Source organism: Sphaerodactylus townsendi, linkage group LG02, assembly GCF_021028975.2.
Source record: "Sphaerodactylus townsendi isolate TG3544 linkage group LG02, MPM_Stown_v2.3, whole genome shotgun sequence".
In the NCBI taxonomy this organism is placed as follows: domain Eukaryota; kingdom Metazoa; phylum Chordata; class Lepidosauria; order Squamata; family Sphaerodactylidae; genus Sphaerodactylus; species Sphaerodactylus townsendi.
Genome location: NC_059426.1, coordinates 29,175,033 through 29,195,770, shown reverse-complemented (window position 1 = coordinate 29,195,770; position 20,738 = coordinate 29,175,033). Strand labels below are relative to the sequence as shown.

The 20,738-nt window shown below is 42.9% G+C and overlaps 1 protein-coding gene across 2 annotated transcripts in view; it reads left to right on the top strand.

The window, feature by feature from the left end:
* ITGA6 (integrin subunit alpha 6) overlaps positions 1 to 20,738 on the top strand; it is a 75,455-nt gene that overhangs the window by 33,305 nt on the left and 21,412 nt on the right. For both annotated transcript variants that reach the window (XM_048483921.1, XM_048483922.1), the window contains exons 2-13: positions 2,883 to 3,010; positions 3,330 to 3,409; positions 3,780 to 4,038; positions 9,501 to 9,632; positions 12,227 to 12,440; positions 13,437 to 13,630; positions 14,005 to 14,093; positions 15,242 to 15,369; positions 17,316 to 17,411; positions 18,249 to 18,310; positions 18,991 to 19,142; positions 20,247 to 20,405. In XM_048483921.1, the coding sequence (XP_048339878.1) occupies positions 2,883 to 3,010; positions 3,330 to 3,409; positions 3,780 to 4,038; positions 9,501 to 9,632; positions 12,227 to 12,440; positions 13,437 to 13,630; positions 14,005 to 14,093; positions 15,242 to 15,369; positions 17,316 to 17,411; positions 18,249 to 18,310; positions 18,991 to 19,142; positions 20,247 to 20,405 (1,693 nt within the window). The remainder of the gene's footprint in view (positions 1 to 2,882; positions 3,011 to 3,329; positions 3,410 to 3,779; positions 4,039 to 9,500; positions 9,633 to 12,226; positions 12,441 to 13,436; positions 13,631 to 14,004; positions 14,094 to 15,241; positions 15,370 to 17,315; positions 17,412 to 18,248; positions 18,311 to 18,990; positions 19,143 to 20,246; positions 20,406 to 20,738) is intronic.

Here is a 20,738-nt window from a genome sequence, read left to right as displayed (position 1 = left end):
ACCTGTATATCGCTTTATGAGATGTCCCAGGCATCCGAAGGGGATGCGAAGAAAGCAGTTGCGATGCTCGCCAGCCATTGACCTGACTTGAGGAATGAAGAGCAGGCTCTGTTATTTTACACTCCTTTCCTAGCCCTGCCTGGTCATGTGGAATTTAGTTTAGTACACCATCTTTTAAGGTTGCAGGCGTACACAGGCAGTGGTGTAGCTACCATGGGATGGGGTGGGGACAGGCACCCCGGGTGGATTCCATTGGGGTCACGTGGGGGCAGAAAATCACCCCCACACCCCTCATCCTTCTCCCCTCGCCCCACCCTGCCAAGCCCAACAGAGGCCATTGCCGGGACAGCCTCGCCCCACCAGGCCTAACGGAGGCCGCTGCACACACCCCTGCCTGGCCCCTCCCCACCAGGGCCAGTGGAGGGCACTGCATGTGCCCCTGCCCAGCCCCACCAGGCCCCGCCACCAGCTAAGGTAAGTGGGGTGTGGGTGACAGGGTAGCATGGGGACCCATGGGGGGAACTCAGAGTCAGCCCCGGGTTCCATTTTCGCAATAGTCCGAAGAACTTGAACTAAAAGCCTCCATAACTGCAGCTGAGGAGAGAAAGTACTACAATTTGGCATATTCCTCTTCCAAATTAAATTGTCCTTTGCAGTGGGGATATTATACGCTATATCAGAAAAAGATGTTTGTAGATTGTATATTCCTCTGCCACAAAACTGAACATGTTGGACCTTCTTCGTTGTAGAATGCTCTGCTTGGGTCCTAGTGCCTACCTAGCCTCCCCCATCCAATTAAAAGTTTGATAATAGTCGTTCAATGAACTATAAATGTTTTTGTATCAAAGTATCATGTTCAATAATGAACAAAATAGTGGTTTTGACAAAGGGCATGTATAAACATGAATGAAAATTCTCGTATTCATCCAGGACTATATTCTAATGCAGAAGCAAACAATGCACCTCAGCTGACCTTACTGACATCTTTATCTGAGACAGTATAGTAGCAAATACACTTCTGTGGACTTTAAAAATGAACAGAATATACTTGGCCTGAGAACTTTGAAACTTTTGATGACAGGAGTGCTGACTCACAAAAACTTTATACTGGGATAAATTGAAAATTCTGTTACTCTTGCCTCTGGACCTGTTTAGTCTTGTATACTTTATGATGACACCTGGCTTGTTTGTAGCATGATACTGAGTGAGAGAGATAGAGTCAGGGGGGTTGAGATTACCTGGTAATATTTCTCTAGACTAGAGTTGTGAGCGATCCTTTTCTCGGTAGGGACTGAGTGTAATTAATACACAAAAAGTGCAATTAATAAACCAGAGCAGCTTTTGTGACTGGCCTGCCCCCCTCAAATATTTCACTTCTCCTCCCTCAGTAACCATAATTCAGAATAAACTTGGCCCAGTATTTGTGGTACTTTAAAAGTTTGACTTTAAGCTCTTCTTTCCATTAAAACAGAAAAGAGATTGATAAAACAGTACAGAACAGTTTTGCAAAACTAGACCTTTTCGGATGAAAGGTTTTGCTATGGTTGTGAGCCAACCCATCCTTGATCCAGCGGCTCTTTGTGGTTGGTCCTTAAAAAGTGAGCGTGCTCTTCTCCTCCAGGATTCTTGTGCCCATTGTGTACTAGGCCCTGACCCTAATTTTGAACAGAAGGGTTAGTGCTGATCTGGTGGAGGAAAGACATTTTATTGCACATTAGTAGAGACTGAAAAGGTCACAAGCGAGCATGGATGGGCTTCTAACAGCTGGGAAACAAGGAGAGGGGGAATCATGAAGCTTTGTAAACAAGAAAATGGGCCTGCCAACATTGGATTGGAAAATTTTCTGGAGATCTGGGGACAATGCTCGGAGAGAATGGAGACCTGGGGAAGGAGCTTAGCAGAGATGAAATCTCACAGTCTGCACGCTGCAGCGGCCATCTCCTCAGCGGAACTTATTTCCGTAGTTGGACAATGAGTTATAATTTCTGGAAAACCCCTGGCCCCACCTGGGGGCTGATAGCTATATGAGAACTACATTTTTCTAGATCTGGGAGCAAACAAGAAGCTAGCATAGACATTTAAGGAGAATGTCAGTGGTCGGAGTCATAAGAAAGGTGGATGATTTTGGCTACGTTGTATAGTGGTTAAAATGTTGGGTTAGGATCTGGGAGACAGGTTCAAATTGAGATTTTTTCAGTCTGAAAAAGTTTCAATAACTGGTTCTTAGAAGCGGAAAAGCAAGAAAGGTTATTCTAATCAAGACAGAATGGTGTCTTGTGGCATCTCAAAGACCAAAATATTTTTGGCATAAGCTTTTATGGGCTAGACTTCCCTAAATGCATATCTGAAGAACATTCAGATGAAATGTCTGAATACGTTCAACAGGACTAGCTGGAGACTTCCCTCCTTAATTTTAAAAATGTGACAAACTTGGATGTTAGCAAATTCAGAGATGCGTCTGAAATAAAACAGCACTTTCTAGCCGTGGATAATAAAACTGTGCAGGACACATGGATCTCTGTCCCAGAGGATGCCTATGGTTTCATCAATAACTTTACCCAACTTCGCTTAGTAAGCAGAAAAAATTAAGGCCCCTTCCGCTGCGCATGAAATCAATGCGTTTTCAAACCACTTTCACAACTGTTTGCAAAGTGGAGCTTTTGCCGCGTCGTCAAGCACAGCCTTCAAAGAGCACCTCGGAAAGCAGTTTGACAGTGCATTATTCTGCATGTGCGGAATGAACCCAAGAAAGGTTATTTTCTTCTTTGCCATGTGTTTTTGGAAAATAAATTTCGGTTTGCAAAGGGTGGAAACTTCTTTTGGCCCTTCTTCTGTGAATCTGTTCTTCCTAAATCATTATTCCCCCCTTCCTCTCTCCACAGATTGCTGGTGGGAGCACCTCGACAGAGAGCTTTCAGAACACAGCAAGCCAATAGGACAGGAGGGTTGTACAGCTGTGACATTTTGTTACCAGATGTGCCATGCACACGGATAAGATTTGATGAGAGAGGTGAGCTCTGCCATATTTGGGTTTAAGCATCTTGCTTCTTCCCACAAATTTGGATTCTAAGCCTCCTGATAACTAAGTATTTTTCAAAGGGGGGGGATGTCACAGTTTCACAAAACTATAACATCCTTTCAAAATAATGCCCACCTTGTAGACGATCCGTTAAAATGGTTTATATAAGCAAACAGTGCCATCTAGAGGAGACTTTTAGTACTAAATGAAATGTCAAGGGGTTTGGCATTAAAATAAATAAATGTGTGTCTGTCTAATGTTCTTGAAACAATTATTTTGAGGGAAAACCATTTTATGGCATTTTTTCCAGCTGATCCAACAAAAGAAAGCAAAGAGGACCAATGGATGGGTGTAACTGTCCGGAGTCAAGGGCCAGGCGGGAAAGTAGTGGTAAGATTTCCAAAAATTATGACGGTTTTTATCAATGGGCCTTTCCCCAAGATTTGCATAATTCTGCAAGATACAATACCCACTGCTGGACTAGAAAGTAACATAATGATATATAAACAATTACACGTACAAGATCTCTGCTTATATCATGAAGACACCCTTGGGGCATTCAGGCTTCCCGGTGAGAGGAAAAATGTTTGGATGGGACACTTATAATGGTTCTTGTGAGCTTCTTGAGAACTGATAGTGGTTAGATTATCAGAGACAAAATGCAGCAATGAGAAGCTTTCATTGCTCTTGTGAAGAAGGCAACTCTATCCAGAAGGGAAGAAAATGTTTTGCTTACATGTGTTCTTTAAACGTATTGCAGACCTGTGCACATCGCTATGAGAAAAGGCAGTACGTCAACACCAACCAAGAAACGCGTGATATCATCGGGAGATGCTACGTACTAAGTCAGGATCTCACCATCAAGGATGATGGCATGGATGGTGGGGAATGGAGCTTTTGTGACGGCCGGCTGAGAGGCCACGAGAAGTTTGGTTCGTGTCAGCAAGGAGTGGCTGCCACTTTTACCAGAGACCACCATTATGTTGTATTTGGGGCACCAGGTACCTACAACTGGAAAGGTATGGCTTCAGCTTTTTTGCACTCTTTCAAGAAAAAGTCTTAAACAATATTTGAACTGCTACTGGAAGTCAGTTTGTTCTTTGCAAGCGTTTTAATTATATGAATCCTCATTTGCAGAAGATAAAAAATGAGGGAATCTGCATCCCAGGATCCTGAATCTGTGCTCAGCCTATCCTTGTGCATGTGATACAGTGAACATGTGTACAGCCAGCATATACATTCATTGATCTGTTTGAAAGAACAAGGCACGTTCACTTCACAAATGCAACTGGAGAGCAACAGCTGGATAAACATGGGGTTTAACAGCCCAATTGGGGGAGGGAAGGAGTAGAAATGGCATCTGGGTGTGGTGCAGGGCCATGCTGTTGCATTTTGCCCCCTCTGCTGGCATAAGGGCACCCCACAGTTCTGAGGCAACCAAATCTGGAAGCGGGTGCTGCTGTGGAGCTATGCTGGTGTCCAAGCAGATGCCGGCATGGGGGGGGGGGGGAGGGCTGGGATGTTCCTGGGGATGGAGTTGACTTTAGTCAGCTTCCACCAGGCTTCCAGCTTGGGAATGCTGCTCTCCCTGGCCTTGGATGTATGCCATGAAAAATGTGGTGTATGCCAATTTTTACCCCATGGGAGTTTTTTGGGGTCCCCCCCCCGTTTATTGCCTTGACGTGCTGCTGGGAAGCCCATTGGAGATGGTGTGGCAGCGAGGTCGTGGCGCCTTCCCTGGTTGCCGCCTGCTCCGGATTGTACAGCTCACTGAAATGTAACGTGAAAATTGCTCGATCTATGTCTAAAAGAACAATCAGCTGTACATGGATTGAATGTGTGTTCACTATAACTTGAGAAACAGGGCTTTTGAGTGTCAGAATGCCTCGAGGGTCACTTCAAGGTCTCTGGAGCCTCCATTTGGGGGGGAGGCACACACCTGAAAACAGAGCAGAATGGTGAGAGCCATTCCCTGTTGTTTGTTCTCAGTGTATAAATACTCCAGATATGCAGTCCTTGAGCACAGAAGTTGAAAGTAAGGACACAGTCCTTGTTGAGTGTGGGTGGTAACCCCTCTGACTTCCGTTTGTTCAGCTCTGGTTATGGACCACTACAGCGTAAGCTTATCCCAGGGAGCTTGGAGAGGGTATAGATAGGCTGGATATGTTGTCCTCAGTGCATCGAAGTCCCTGTGCACATATATACAGATAGGCCCTTAAAGTAAAAAATCAGGAAGGGCTCTTGAATCTCTACGTTCAAGTGATTAGGAAGGTCGTGCAAAGAGAGAGATAACACAGATGCCACAATAGCCAGAATTACTGTTGTGGCATCTGTGTTATCTCTCTCTTTGCATAACTAGCCAGAATGACTGCTGTTGTGTTTTTTTTTAGTTGTACAAAAATATATCAACCTGTATGAAAGATTTGCTTGAGGTAGGCAGCAGTCAGAGAAGAAAATTCTAGTGAATGTCCCTGAATGTGCATTCCCAATTTCATTAAGGGACAAATGGATCTGTCTTTACTTGTGTGTGCTGAAAAGCTGTGACCTCCCTCCAAATTTCTTTTTATTAAAAAAACCTCTTGTTTTTCTCACTGCTGTGTTATGAGAACAGCTGTGGAAATCTTTCTCCCTCTGACTTCAGGTCTGTGTGATAAATCCCTGTGGCAGGCACCTGCGCTTGACACATGAGCCATGCAAAATCTCTGAGCCTTGGCACAAGGTGGATTTGAGGGAAAAGCACACATTTGTGTCATGCCATGAAAATCTTGACCCTTCTGGTATGGAATATCAGAGCGAGTGAATGCTTGATCAGAACTGTAATGACCAGCTGCAGCAGCGGAAATACACGTCTGAACTGGAAATACAAGTCCATGCTGTCAAACTAGATTGATTATACCTGCTGATCATAGTTGCAGGATCTACCATAGCAGAGGTATCAAACATGTGGCCTGGGGGTTGGCTCAAGTCTCTTGAGAGAGCTTATCAAGCCCACGAGCCAGCTGAGGCAAAACCTCCACCCCCCACCAGCTTAGCTCCTGTTAAGTCACAGGGACAGCATTGTTGAAAAATGATCTATCTGAAGTGCCATAACTGGAGCTTCCATAGAAATGGCCAAAGCAAATGCTTTACCAAAGAATTATAGTCCATCCAGTTTTACTGGCCTTTTCATAAGTAGAACTTAGGCCCTTTCTGCACGTGCAGAATAATGCACTTTCAGTCCACTTTTACAATTGTTTGCAAGTGAATTTTGCTAGTCTGCACAGTAAAATCCAGCTGCAAAGTGCATTGAGAGTGGATTGAAATTCATTCATTGATCCTGCCTTACCTTGACAAGTCAGGCGAGATCACAAACATCATCATCATCATCATCATCATCATCATCATCATCATCATCATCATCATCATCATGTAAATGTCCTCGTATCGTAAAGTAAGTATTATTTATTTTATGTATTTATTTTTATTTTATTTTTTATTTTATTTAGCTTAGGTTTTGTATACCGTACTCCCTCGAAGGAACTCAGGAATGAATTCACACACAAATACACAAAACAGTTAAATAAATAAATAAGTTCAATATAATGCATCTTAGAATCATAGAGTTGGAAGAGACCCCAAGCCCCATCAAGTTGAACCCCCTGCAATGCAGGAACACACACTCAAAGCATTCCTGACAGATGGCATCCAGGGAGGGTGGCTAAGGATCAGCCACGGAGAGGGCGGGGCAGGGAATCCCACCCCACCCCAGGGCCACGCGAGACTGGACCATGAGTCAAGGTCATGGGGGGGAGAGGCCCTCCCCCACCTGGGAGGCCCAAGCCAGGCGGCGCTGGGCGACGGGTGGTACCACACAAAGGTCCCTCACCATTTCATTCAAGGCTTAACCCCTGGAGGGGGGGGGTTCCATTATTCTGCATGTGCAGAAGGGGCCATAATGGCAGCTCTCATGAGCTTCTGCTAGAAGAAAATTCAACTATCATTTTGTGCATTGCAGGGAAATGTCATGCTCCCTGACAAGCCCAGGCTAGATGTTTTAACATAGCCAATTCTGAACATTCTGCCAAAGTCTCAGCTTGAATTTGCTGTAGAATTTACTTTCTTAAGAATCTTAGCTTTTTAATTTTTAAAGCATTTGCTGAAACTCAAGGCTGTAGACAAAAAAATATTATTGCAACCCTATCCTTATGCATGGAAGAGTTTCTTAGTAACCTTCAACCTGTATATATACATGCCTGAAACATTTAATTGTGTAACCTGTGGGGTGGCCACATGCATATAATTTCTATGAACTATTTATTCAAGAATTTCAGAATTTCACAGCAACAGCATTATTATTATCATATTGGTGTTCTTGCATGTAGCTCTGGTTTCCACCTGTTTGTAGCAATGTCTAATGTCCAAAGGAACTGAGAAGAAGACCCATCAGGGCATGGGCAAGTGGTCAGTTAGAGAGGAGTGTAAAGGCCCTTTTGTGTCACCTCTTGTCTATCCTTAGACTGACACTCCTTAGACTGACTGACACTCTCAGGTCTAATATCCTGCTTCTTCTCAGAAGTTAGAAAAGAGACTCTTTCTAGCTAGCAAGATAGCTATCTTGCTCTCTTTCCTATCCTAAACTAACTTCCTAATAAACATTCAGCTTTTCCCCTTTTAATCAGTGTGTTAGCTGTTGTGCTGTGCAGTAAACTCCATTACTACCTCCCACCCTTCTGCCCAATGCCTGCATTTCCCTAGAGCCTTCCATCATCTCAGATCCTGCAAAGATGCTCCAAAGTCTGCAAACTTCACATATCCCAAGTAAAATCATGTGAATGCATAACAAATGTATATTTGCTCATGATTGCAGTATTCAGATTTCATCGTGAATGAGTATACCTTATTCTCATTGCATCAGAACACCTGGCTTTCCATGTTGTCCCCCCCTCCCAGCTTCTCCTTTCCATGCATGATAATCTAATTAAAGACTTCTGCTTTGCCAGAAAACCATAGTTTGCCATTGTGTCTGAATTACAAATTATGGTTGCTGCTCTTCCCAAGGTAACAAACTGTAGTTTCATGCTGGCTTACACGGAAGAGGCACAAGCAGAGAACTGGGTTGGATGCTGTGGAGCACTGATGGTGCAAAAATATGACTTAGCAATATTCTGTTGGTATTAGCCAAGGTTAAGTAGTGGCTGCAACTGGAAATTGAGAGGATCTGTAATTGAAGTGTGATTGCCAAGAAGCACTGCTTCTTCCCGTGCCTGCATACATATTTTCTTTCATTTTTTTGCTCCTCTCCTATTGGTGGAGTTTCATTCAAGACTTCTTGGAATTATCAGGCTTCAAGAAGCCATGGGGTCTGGTGAAACTGCCTTGACAAATCAGTCTTTGTTTCCTTAGAATCCAGACTTGAGGAGGAGTAAACAAATGACAGTTTGCCAAGTGGCTTCATTCAGACCTGGTGATCAGAGACTGATTAGAGCAGGGGTAGGGAACCTGCAGCTCTCCAGATGTTCAGGAACTACAATTCCCATCAGCCTCTGTCAGCATGGCCAATTGGCCATGCTGGTAGGGGCTGATGGGAATTGTAGTTCCTGAACATCTGGAGAGCCGCAGGTTCCCTACCCCTGGATTAGAGACTGGGCTACTCTGAGAAACTGGCTGGCAGATCAGAATGGACCAATGGAAGCATTACTTCATACAAATCAGGGGTGTATCACCTAGGGCAGGGGTCTGCAACCTGCGGCTCTCCAGATGTTCATGGACCACAAATCCCATCAGCCCCTGCCAGCATGGCCAGTTGGAGCTGATGGGAACTGTAGTCCATGAACATCTGAAGAGCCGCAGATTGCAGACCCCTGACCTAGGGGGACATATGAGGTCAAATGTCCCCAGGCAGAGGCCATTTAGTCATGTGGGGGACGGAAAATTGCCCCCACACCCCTCCTCCTTCCCCCTGGGTGATGGTGACTTTGAGATGTCCTGGTGCAAAAAAATGTTGTTTGGTCGTGGTGGGGGACCAGGGGATCCTGCTTGCAAGGCAAAACACTAAATTTGTAGATGATTACACTGCAGTTACAGTTTGTCCTGTTACAGCTTGCCACGATATCTGATCGCAGCCCCTTGCACTAGTGGAAAGTCATGCTTAGAGACAATAGCTTCTCTGTAAGGCTTTTAACACTCTTCAGCTTGCAATACATGCACTGTGACAGCAAAAGGAATTCATAAATCCAAGGCTGTGGTTTACTGCAAAAGGAAAACTTCAATGAGATCACCGCACACGAAGGAAGAACTAAAGAGCGTGCATACGTTTGTGCACTTCCGGGCTGGTTCATGTGATAAACCGTGATATGCTGCTACGTCTGAAGCAAACCAGTGCTGTGGTTCCCTCATCCCTTCCAAACAAAATTATATCCCTGTTGCCTTGTTTTTCTTTCCCCCCACATCCCCTTCCCTCGTCATTCATTCCATTTTTGTTTTTGCCATTTCAACCTTCTAGGAGTGGTTCGGGCAGAGCAAAAAAATCAGACATTTTATGACATGGGTATCTTTGACGATGGGCCTTACGAAGTTGGCGATGAGAACAGCCGCGATGAGAACCTAGTCCCTGTTCCAGCTAACAGTTACTTAGGTAGGATTAAGCTCTTTGGAGGTCTACAAGAATTGCTGCTCCAACAGAAAGTAATACTGTCAATTGCTGCTGGGAAAGTAATTGAGTACAGACTTCCTTGTTCGTGTGTATGCCAATAGTCGGCTGTTCAGTGCCCTCCTCTTACATTATGGATGGTTTGAAGGTGTAAAATGGTACTCTGGAGAGATACCTCGAGCTGCTAATGTAATGAGACATTTAAAAGGGATGAGGAAGATTTGCAGATGTTTGCGGTGTGATCATAATAATGGTCTTGCACAGTAAATACTGGATGGGGATCAAGAGTCCTAAGTTGCATGACTTCAGGCACATAGCACCGGGAGGGCTGTAGAATTTCTCTGTAACTAAACAGGATTCCGATAGCTGGGATGGGCTTTCATTGCATGTCATCAAAATAATGTTCCAGAATAGTCAAATAATTTCAGAGGGGCCCCAGAATATTTTCTGTGTAACCTGGCTTATCAATGCCCTGTTTTTGAATGTGGATCAACGCTAATGAATATCTGTTCAGTGTTTGTGAAGAGTAACAAAGTTCCTGGCAGTGCAAATGATGAAGAAAGGGGGTGGCAGCTTTGTAGTCAAAAATCTTCCATGCCTGCAAATATAATCTTCTCTACCCACATTCTTCTGGACTTTCATACAGTTGAAAGTTGCTGTTCCAGGGTTAATAATCTATGTATTGGTGAGTGAGCGTGGCCCATAATATAGATTTCATGCGTGCAGTGCATGTGCACAGAACGTGAGCAGACAAGTGTGTGAGAGTTAATATGGTTAATTAATGTTGCTAATATGAATCATGACTTGAAAAAGCACTGTAGGAATTTCCAGTTTGTCTAGTATAAGTTTAAAATTGATGATGAACTTTTGTGATGTTTACTAATAATTCTGTGTTGTAATGCAGGTTCATAAGTTTATATTTCTGAATGCGTTAACTGTAGATGTTCTTCTTTTCCCTGGTGAATGTATTTCTAGTGTCTCACTTTCTCTTTCTTGCTGCTCTGTACTCTTGTGTTGGTAAGCTCTTCTGTGTTTCAGGTAACTCCCTCCGTTTTTATTTGCAATGCTCTTTTCTTCACTTCACTGGCTCCCTTTCCTGAATCTTGTTTCCACTCGCATTTTGCAGGTCTTCTTTTTATGACGAGTGTGTCTGATACTAACCCTGATCAGTTTGTCTACAAAACACCGCCTCCTGGTGTCAGAGTAGACAAGCCCACTGATTTGATGACGAATAGCTATCTAGGTTTGTGACCTCTGACGTCATAGTCCATGTGGCTTCATTAATTAAATCCAAGATGTTTTGGCACCATGTTTTTATGTCCATTTCAAATTAATGCATGCTACAGAAGAAATGCAAATAGGATGAGAGTCTTCATGATAAAAGATGGGAGGGTTTTGGATGCAGAAACGCTAGAAGAACTTTCTCAGTATTGCCCCCTGATTGGGGGCTTTGCAGAGAATGGAAGGCCCTGTGGTCACTTGGTACTCCAATAATCCAATCCCTCTCCAAATACATCATGAGAAGAGAGAGAAAATGCAGTAGCACCAAAGAGTTGTAGTACATCAGTGTCAGTATCTGAACTGAACTTTTCTCTAAATGAATTTCTCCTTGAGGCAGTCAAAATGGCAGCAGTTAAGGCACTGGCTGGGGCATCATGTTTTCTTTCCAGCTTCTCCTGAAAATTCCTTCAAAATGTTTTTTTTAATTGGATTTGGAGTATAAGTTCACTTTAATGCTGCAATAAATTCTAGAACTGAGTTTAACACAACTGAAGCTGGAAAGCTACATATTATGTACAACACTGGGCTGCCTTGAAACTGGTATCCCTATGTCAAGATGACTCTCATAATTTAGAATATTACTGTATAATTGTGACATCATAATGGCCAGCATTCATTCAATGCAATTAGTTGCTGTTTCTGGTAGTTGATAGTACATGTTTTCAGGAGCAAAAGAGAAAGCTTGTCTTAGGGATACAATTTTCAGCAGCTATCTCATATTTATTGCTCTATTGCCTTTAAAGTACCCTGTTACATTGGTGCAGGAGTAAAACTTTCAGTTCAAGGTCATGTAACTCTTTTATAGTGCAATTGTAAGAACAGTTATTCAAGTCTAAGCACATTCATTTCAGTGGGCTTAGACTAGAGTAGCTATGCACAGGACTGCCCCGAGGCAACTCAGTCCATAGCCGTGGGACAGCTGCCTTGCTGCCTCCAAATAATGCTGATGAATTCACTTCTGCTTTGTATGTGAGGGTTCAGTTCATTGAATACTGTTTGTACACATACCTTTTTAATAGAAAATGTGAAGAGCATGCGTCATTTTCCATGATGAGTTATATTCATGTAATATCATGGGTGCCCTATGTTGAAGTGGCGTGGCTGAGACTTTTGGAAACATGTGCAGTTTTTAAAAACGGCAGATCGGTTGTGCGTTATATAAAACAATGCAAATGGTTTGGTTTGAAGTATACATGAATGTGTCCAATCCTTCCCGCCACCTCTTTAACATAGTATGGTTACCAATGTTTGACACGCAATAGTATAATGTTCACTTCAACTGAAGATTTGTTTTGTAGGGTTTTCCTTGGACTCAGGAAAAGGTATAATTTCCAAAGAAGATATGACATTTGTTTCTGGAGCCCCAAGAGCAAACCACAGTGGAGCTGTGGTCCTGTTGAAAAAAGACCGCAACACTCCAAGTGCACTGACCCTTGAGCATATGTTCGAAGGCGAGGGGCTGGCTTCTTCATTTGGCTATGATGTGGCAGTTGTAGACCTCAACAACGATGGGTAAGGTTCTCCTCTGACTCTTACTTGTGCTTCCCTCCTTCATGTTGTAGCTTGATGAGGAGCTCTGGCTAAGATGAAGAGCCTTTCCTTCACTTGTAGGTTCAATTCCTGGCATCCCCAGTTCAAAGGATCAGGTGGTAGACGATGTGAAAGACCTCCACTTAAGAGCTTAGAGAGTTGCTTCCCATCTGAGTAGACAGTACTGTCCTGATTCAGTATAAGGCAGCTTCATGTGTGTTCATGTATGAGAGCCAGTATGGTGTACTGGTTAAGAGCAGAGGACTGTAATCTGGAAAACCAGGTTTGATTCTCCACTCCTCCACGTGAGTGGCGGACTCTAATTTGGGGAACTGGGTTTGTTTCCTCACACCTTGAGCTAGTCACAGTTCTCACAGAACTCTCTCAGCCCCACCTACCTCACAAGGTAGAGGAGAGGAAGGGAAAGGAGTTTGTAAGCTGTATTAAGACTCCTTATGGTTGAGAAAAATGGGATAAAAATCCAAACCACCACCTCCTCCTCCTCCTCCTCCTCCTCCTCCTCCTCCTCTTCTTCTTCTTCTCTACTACAAGTGAAAAAATAAGCTCTTCCTTGTTAAATTAAGAAGATTTAAAGAAGCAAAAGAAAAATAAATCTGCTCCCTAAATGGCTCTTATTTTTCTCTTAATGAGAGCCAGTATAATCCAGCTGACAATGGATTTCGAGCAAGTTACATTTTGTAAGCCCGATTCCATATCTGAAAAATTGAATACTATTGTATTAACAAGCTAAAACACTTTAAACTGTTGTAACTGTTGTTTATTTATTTGTATATATTTATTGCTGCTATTTATAGTTTGCCCTTCTCACTGATTACATAGAGTAAGTCAATGGAACGTCCAATAAACCACACATTAGAATTAGGATTGGAGAAATCTGAAACGAAACAGAAATTTGAGACAAATCTGAAACATGTAATGTACGTTACATTTTTTTGTTGGTTTCCTTCCCCTCTTTAGTTGGCAGGATATAGTTGTTGGCGCTCCACAGTATTTTGAGAGGGATGGAGAAATTGGAGGTGCTGTATATGTTTATATTAATCAGCAAGGCAAGTGGGAAGGGGTAAAGCCAATTCGGCTCAATGGAACCACAGACTCCATGTTTGGAATCGCAGTTGAAAGTATTGGTGACATTAATCAAGACGGTTACCAAGGTAAGAGTCTAGTCATCAGCTTATGCTGTGTTCACTAGCACTGAGTTTTTGCTTATGGGTGTGTTTTCATGTTCAGAGTTGTTGAATCCAACAAAAAGCTTTTTTGGGTAATGGTACAAATCCTTTTTTAAAAAAATGGTACAGCTCATTTTGTTCTAAAAATGTACATTTGTGTCAAAAACTGCCACACTAGTAAACCTCGTTTCTATTTCTGCTGCACTTTAATTTAAAACCACCATTGTTTCATTCCCCATCATGTTCAGTTTTTATAAATACAATTTACAGTGTCTTATGTGAAGAACTGAATGATGCACAACAATTTTTTTAATCGTGAGTTCCATTTTGAATGCCTGTATTTTTATTTGAAAAAATAGATGTAGCTGTGGGAGCTCCATATGATGGTTTTGGCAAGGTGTATATCTATCATGGCTCCAGCAATGGAATAAATACAAAACCAGCGCAGGTAATAAATGAGAGGGTCGACTTCTCTGAACTTCCTTCCACATATACCCAAGCGCTTAAACAGCTGCCCGCTTGTTTTCTCTGCCTCGTTCTCTGCTCCTTTCTGTTCCTTCCAACCTTTCATCCTCTTCATGACCATATAAAACTGCTACCTTGTATGGCGGGGTGCGGGGGAGGCTTCCATTAATGCTTGCTTGCTTCCAGCAGGTCTGATTCACTGACCCTTCTGCCTTTCTCATGTGAATCTTTCTTCCCCTTCACTTTTCCACACTTTCTGTGGTATTCCCTGAGATCATAGCTCAGACTTAGGCTCCTTCCACACATGCAGAATAATGCACTTTTAATCCACTTTCACAATTGTTTGCAAGTGGATTTTGTGAAGTTCATTGAAAGTGGATTGAAAGTGCATTATTTGGCATGTGTGGGAGATGCCACGGAGAGAACAGCATCAACAAAGTTGTCAGTTAATGAAATTAGATGTTCCAGTGGCAAGCGAATGGCATTCAACTGCCATCGTTATATTTTCCCCAATTAAATCTAGGCTGTTGACTTTCATGAAATATATAAGCAGCCTAACTTGTTCCAAATCTCAGTCCTGTGTATTTCCCTCATGATATTTTCACTTTTTCTCCTAGAATTCCCAGATTACTTGATTTTTATATACAAAAATGGCCTTTAAACAATGGTTTTCTGATTTTGCTCCAACCTTTTAAACCACCATTCATTCTTCTGTTCTTACTTTAGAAGGTTTATGCAGACAGGAAATCTGAAATAATTGATTATCTGTTTTGTCTGTTCTGCTGTAAACTCTTGAAACTGCTAATCAATCATTCTTATAACAACTTATAATTTCAGAAATTGGTGCTGAGGAGAGAGATGTCTGACTAGGTCTGCTTGATTGGTGGGGAACACCTGTTTGCTTTCTAGAGCCCTGAAGTTCTGTAGGATTTGACAGCTGAGGATTTCCTACTGCCTTTGATACTCTTCTCTTGCATCCATTGCTCTTAGCTACCTTGTCCTCTCCTGGACACCTATCCACTGTGATTCTACCCACTCACCGTGTCTATATTTACCTAAGCCCCTTCTCAGAGATGAAGCAGTCTAATGCAGTTTGTCACAACAGCTTGTATACTCCTGGTTTTGCTTTAGATTCTTGATGGCAAAGCCGATGACGTCTCGTTCTTTGGTTATTCTATTACCGGAAACATGGATCTTGACAGAAACTCCTATCCTGATATCGCTGTTGGGTCGCTTTCAGATTCTGTGTCTGTTTACAGGTAATGTGATCTCATCACTATTATTTAGAAGGATTAACTGTTTCTCAGTTGCTGTTGCACTTGCAGTGGTGTGTAGGCAGACAGAAGGCTGACCTGCCCCTGAAGGGGAAATCAGGCACTCAGATGAGCCAACAGGAGTGCTGCTCCAGCGTCCAGTCACCTTTGAGGTGGGGGTTGAGGTGATCGAGGGAACACAGGAGAAGAGGGAGCTGAGTTCTGCCTCAGAGAGACAGAAAGCAGTGACAGCTCAGGTCTGTCTCAGGAAAAAGAGCAGGCGGAGAGAAGGGTAGCTCTGCCTGGTGTAACAGAGCAGTTTATCTCTATCCCTGGAGGACAGGAGAGCGCTCAATTGTTAGGCCTGTCTTTGGTGATGAGCACACCATGTACAATTCAGTCTAACTCTGGGGAAAGGGGAGCCTGGTGTAGGTGGAATCCTGTGTGTGAGAGAGGATCCAAACTAGTGGCCAGTCAATAGAAGTCTGTTCCTGAAAGCACTGTAGAAAAGTCTAACTCTCTGAAGTCATAACCAGTTTAAATTTTTGTGCCTCAGCCAGGTTTCCACTTGCCGGGAGACTTGTGCTGCTGAGTTATTCCTTGAGACTATCCTGTCAATTAATAAGCCAGTGTGGTGTAGTGGTTAAGAGCAGATGGATTCTAATCCAGAGAACCGGGTTTGATTCCCCACTCCTATATGCCAATAAAGGCTTGTGTTGTTGTGGATTCCCCACTCCTCCACCTGAGTGGCAGATGGGTTTTCGCACTCCTGCATTCCTGCTGGGTGACCTTGGGCTAGTCACAGTTCTTCAGAGCTCTCTCAGCCCCACCTACCTCAGAAGGTGTCTGTTGTGGGGAGAGAAAGGGAAAGGAGCTTGGAGGCCACCTTCAGTCTCCTCACAGGAGAGAAAGGTAGGGTATAAATCCAAAATCATCATCTTTTTCTTTGTTTATATTCAAATCCTGCCACAGTGCTCTCCATAAATCCTTGTGCACCACAAAACTTATCTTGCAGCTGCAAAGCCAATATGCTTGCTACCTTTAGAACAGCTGATAACTGAGGGAAGGCTTATAGTTCAAAACAAACTAGTCCCCGAAATTTTAGGAGGCTGTGTGCATCCTCTCAGTAGGAAAAGTGCCTTGTCACAAGCTCTTGGCCTCAGAAGTCAATAGAAAGTTCCTGGGAGCACTGAGAAAATGAGGACACGTGGTAACGACATTCTCATTTCCAGTGTACATTACGTTTCAAGTTTGCTGTAACACAAAGAATTTGCAAGCAATGACTGATTACTGGAACCTGCTTTTCTGAACACTTTTCTAAGCTATAGTTCTGGAAACAACAGAACAGATGACAAGCTTTTGTTTTGGAATCCACTACTTCAGACTCCAAAGGAGGATCTTGGGGTTTTTTTGTGGGGGGAGGGGAAATATCACACACTGTAAGCCAATATTCAGGAAGAAGGAAAAGTTAAAATCTTTTCCCCCTAGCACTGAGTTTCCTCTGTGCAGGTATCTTTTTATACAGCAGTTCGAAGCGGTGTAATCCATGTGCGGATTTACTGCCTTAGCTGTGAGAGCTCAAACCTAGGTTATTTGTTTAGGGAATTATCTGTAGGGAAATATCATCATGATTACTTTTTCTGTCTTTTGTGCATCATAAATAGGAGAAGAGGGAATGGGAAGTCATAGTTTCATTCTCAGTGCAGTAATTTGGCTTTTGTCTGTTATGCTAAGCTTTTTTATTAACATGTTCTGCTGTTTTATTTGTAGCCAGTATAAAAAGAGAACTTTGAATGCAATGCACAATAAATAACAAAGCTAGCGATCTCTGCCTCTCCATAGCAATGTAAGGAGGAAAAACATAGTACTGCATTTAGGTTTGATTGGAATAGCTGGTTTCCTATTTTATGGTGTCAATAACTGTAATAATTTCTTCCCCTCAAACACACCAGGTCGAGGCCTGTGGTAAGCATTAAGAAAACTATCGAGCTATCTCCAGACAAAATTGACCTGAACAGAAAAAACTGTGCTCAGCTGAGTGGAATTTGGTAAGTGATGTAACTGTTATCTTTCGTTTACAAAGCTGAGCGGACTTTTATGTGTTTCATATACTTAAGACGTTGTGTGGGAGGTTGAAATATATCAACAGAGGTTGCTGTACCTGCCAACTAATATTCTGTCTCTTTGGATTAGATGTTACTTGGCAGCGTAGGAGCTGCCACAGTACCATTCCTCCCAGTGACTTTGGGAGCATCCCACACTATATCTCCTCCTCACGCCAGGGTTAGCCAGGATTCCTCAGGGTTGGTGCCAATCGGTGTAGAAACCACAGTGGTGATTTTTCTTGAGTTCTAGAGCAGGGGTCTGCAACCCGTGGCTCCAGAGCTGCACACGGCTCTTTCAGCCTTTACTGGGGCTCCACATGGCCTGGAGGTCGGAGGGTAGTGCTGGAAGGAAAGGTGAGCGGAGGGGCCAAACCGGCTACAAATAAACTGGCTCGGTAGATCTTTGGGGCCGTGGAAAACGGGTCCAAATGGCTCCTTGGGTGGTAAAGGTTGCTGACCCCTGTTCCAGAGTCTTCATGTCAATCTGGCAGTGTGGGAATTATTTATTTGATTTGATATACTGCTCTACCCTCAAAGGGCTCTGAAAGATGCTGTCTCTGAATGAAAGATGTTGTCAAGGTTCCCACGCTATTGTAGCAGCACAAGTATAGAGCTTTACTTATGTAAAACACATGCTCATAGCTAGTATTTTAGTGTCAAGGATGGGCCCCCTAGTCGTCCATTATTTTTAATTTGCTCTTGAGAGTACAGTGATGCTTAATGAAATATTTACCATACTGAACTTTTTAAAGTTAATTCTATGCTCTTGAATTCTTGCAGTATCAATGTTAAAGCGTGTTTCGAATATACAGCTAATCCCAGTGACTTCAACCCCCCAATAAGTAAGTTATTATATTCATACCTGCGCTGAGTTCTATGGGTGAATTCAAAATAATCTGTGTTCTGATCCTGTTGTGATACATGCTTGTGTCTGGACACGTTTATTCCATAAGTATTGTGTGAATTCTCATAATGGGTGTCCACAAGATAAGGGTCCACTTCTCCAGGTATCAACATAACTGCTGTATGTTCCCTGTGGACCCTTATCTTGCACTGCAGCAATATGGATCAGTCAGCCTCATCCAGCCTTCTTGGCCATACCCTTCCAATGGGGCAGGAACCCATTTCTTTCCCTGCAGTGACTCTGGGAAATCCCCCAGTCCACATTCTTCCCCATCTGTGGACCCTTGCCCGTATCCTGTCACTCCTACTTACTTGCATTTTACTGCAGAAAGTCTTAAGACAGGCACTTACGCACCAAGCACAGTACAAAAACGACTGGTTTAATGGGTAGTACCTCTAGGTATGGCATCATGTCCAGAAACATTGTAACAATGAATTTTTAGTAAAATACATATATTTTTACCTATTGGTTAGCATGTGACTACTTCTGCAGGTTGCATAGTTTACCTGAGTACAGGTACAGTTGCATAAACCCATGAGAGCCCTCACAATGTTTTACTGTACGACTTGAGGTGATTTTGCTTTGTTTTTCCATCCCAACCTCTGCAACCCTCCCAAGTTATGGACTATACAATTGAAGCAGAAAAGGAAAGAAAGGGATCGCTATCTAGAGTGCAGTTTGCGGAACACCACTCCGATCAGTTCAATGGAAGTGTGACTCTGGCAGGACAGAACAGGCGAGAGTGTGTGACCAATAGGCTCATATTGCAGGTACGACAGATACAAATGCAAACATAGATCTATTGGAATGTTTTTTTCTTCCTTGTGCTTTTAGTTAGATTTTTTGATACCTCATGAATGTGTGGCTCGTGCCTCAAGAGGAACAGGAAGTGGGAATCTGAAGCACACCTGGTTGTGGAGGAGCAGCAGGCCTATACTCCTTCCTGCCTTTCTAGCACTTAGCTTAGCTCAGAGATGAAGCCAAAACCTGAATGTGGCCAGTCATCTCTTTCTCTAAAAGATGTTGGCCAATTTCAAGGCAAAGAAGAGAATAAGGCACAGTATGAGGTACAAAAAATGGGATTGGACCCGTTCAGTAGAACAGCTCCAGGCATCCAATATAGAGAAGTTGCTGACACCCCTTTGCATTGAATGTCTTAAGCATGGCAGGGACAAATTCATGACCCATGTTGTAGAAAAAGTGTGTAATAGCAACAACACTAGCTGTACAAGTTGCAATTGCCTGATCCCTTTGTTTGACCCATCCACTATAATGATGGAAGTGGAACCCCAGATATTTAAAAAGTTTAACTTGCTCCACAGAGATACTTTTTAACATCCACCTAGAGGGTCTTCAAGCCCTTGAGGAAACCACAACCTTAGATTTTGCAAAATTCAAAGCCATGTCATTGTTGATACAGTATTCATTGCAACACAATAGACACCGGTTTAGGCCTACTCTTGTGTACAATAGAAGACTCTTGTGTACAATAGAAGCATCATCAGCATATAGCAAAATCGGGATGGGATGTGATGATCTCTGGGCTTTGGACAATGTGAATTTGTACTCATAAGGACAGGCGCAAGATCATTCAAAAAGAGATTAAAGAGCATGGGGGCCAGGACGCATCCCTGTTTAACTATTCTATTAACGGGTATCTTGGAAGTAAGCAATTTGACTGTCTATGGCCTTATGGAGAGACTTAATAAGAGTTAGGAGCTTGTTGTCAGTGCCCATTCTGATAAACCTTTCCCATAATAGCCGATCCCTCAGGAGAGAGTCAGAAGCCCCCTTGAAATCCAGGAAGGCAGCATGTGAATTCACCCTTACATTACTACTATGTACTAACTGAATATTCTTCCAATATTTCTTAGGACAAAATTAAGAATAAACTGCATCCTATTCCTGTAACAGTTGGTGTCAGAATTAAAGGGTCTGAATCCAGTATGCAACCCAGCAGAAGACAAGGAAGGGCACTTCCAGATCTTGTTCCAATTCTAAACGCAAATGAACCAGAAACTGTTAAAGCAGAAGTAAGTTGTTATTAGGTATTGATCTATTCCAGTCTAAGTTATGCTTAGGGTTGCCAAATCCAGATTGGGTAGTTCGTTGATGTTAGGGGGTAGTGTCTGGAGACAGCAGAGTTTGGGGAGGGGAGAGAACTCAGCAGGGTTGTGATGTTATAGAGTGCACCTTCGAAATGCCATTTTCTCCAAGGGTGTCTGATCTTTGAAGTTTGAATAACACTTGGAGGCTAGCAGCCCTATGCCATGCTGTTATTTGGAAGCATAGAGAGAGTTACCTGAGCCACTTGTTCCATCTTTACTATCTGTTATTTAAATTCTGTATTTACTATGTCTTACTTC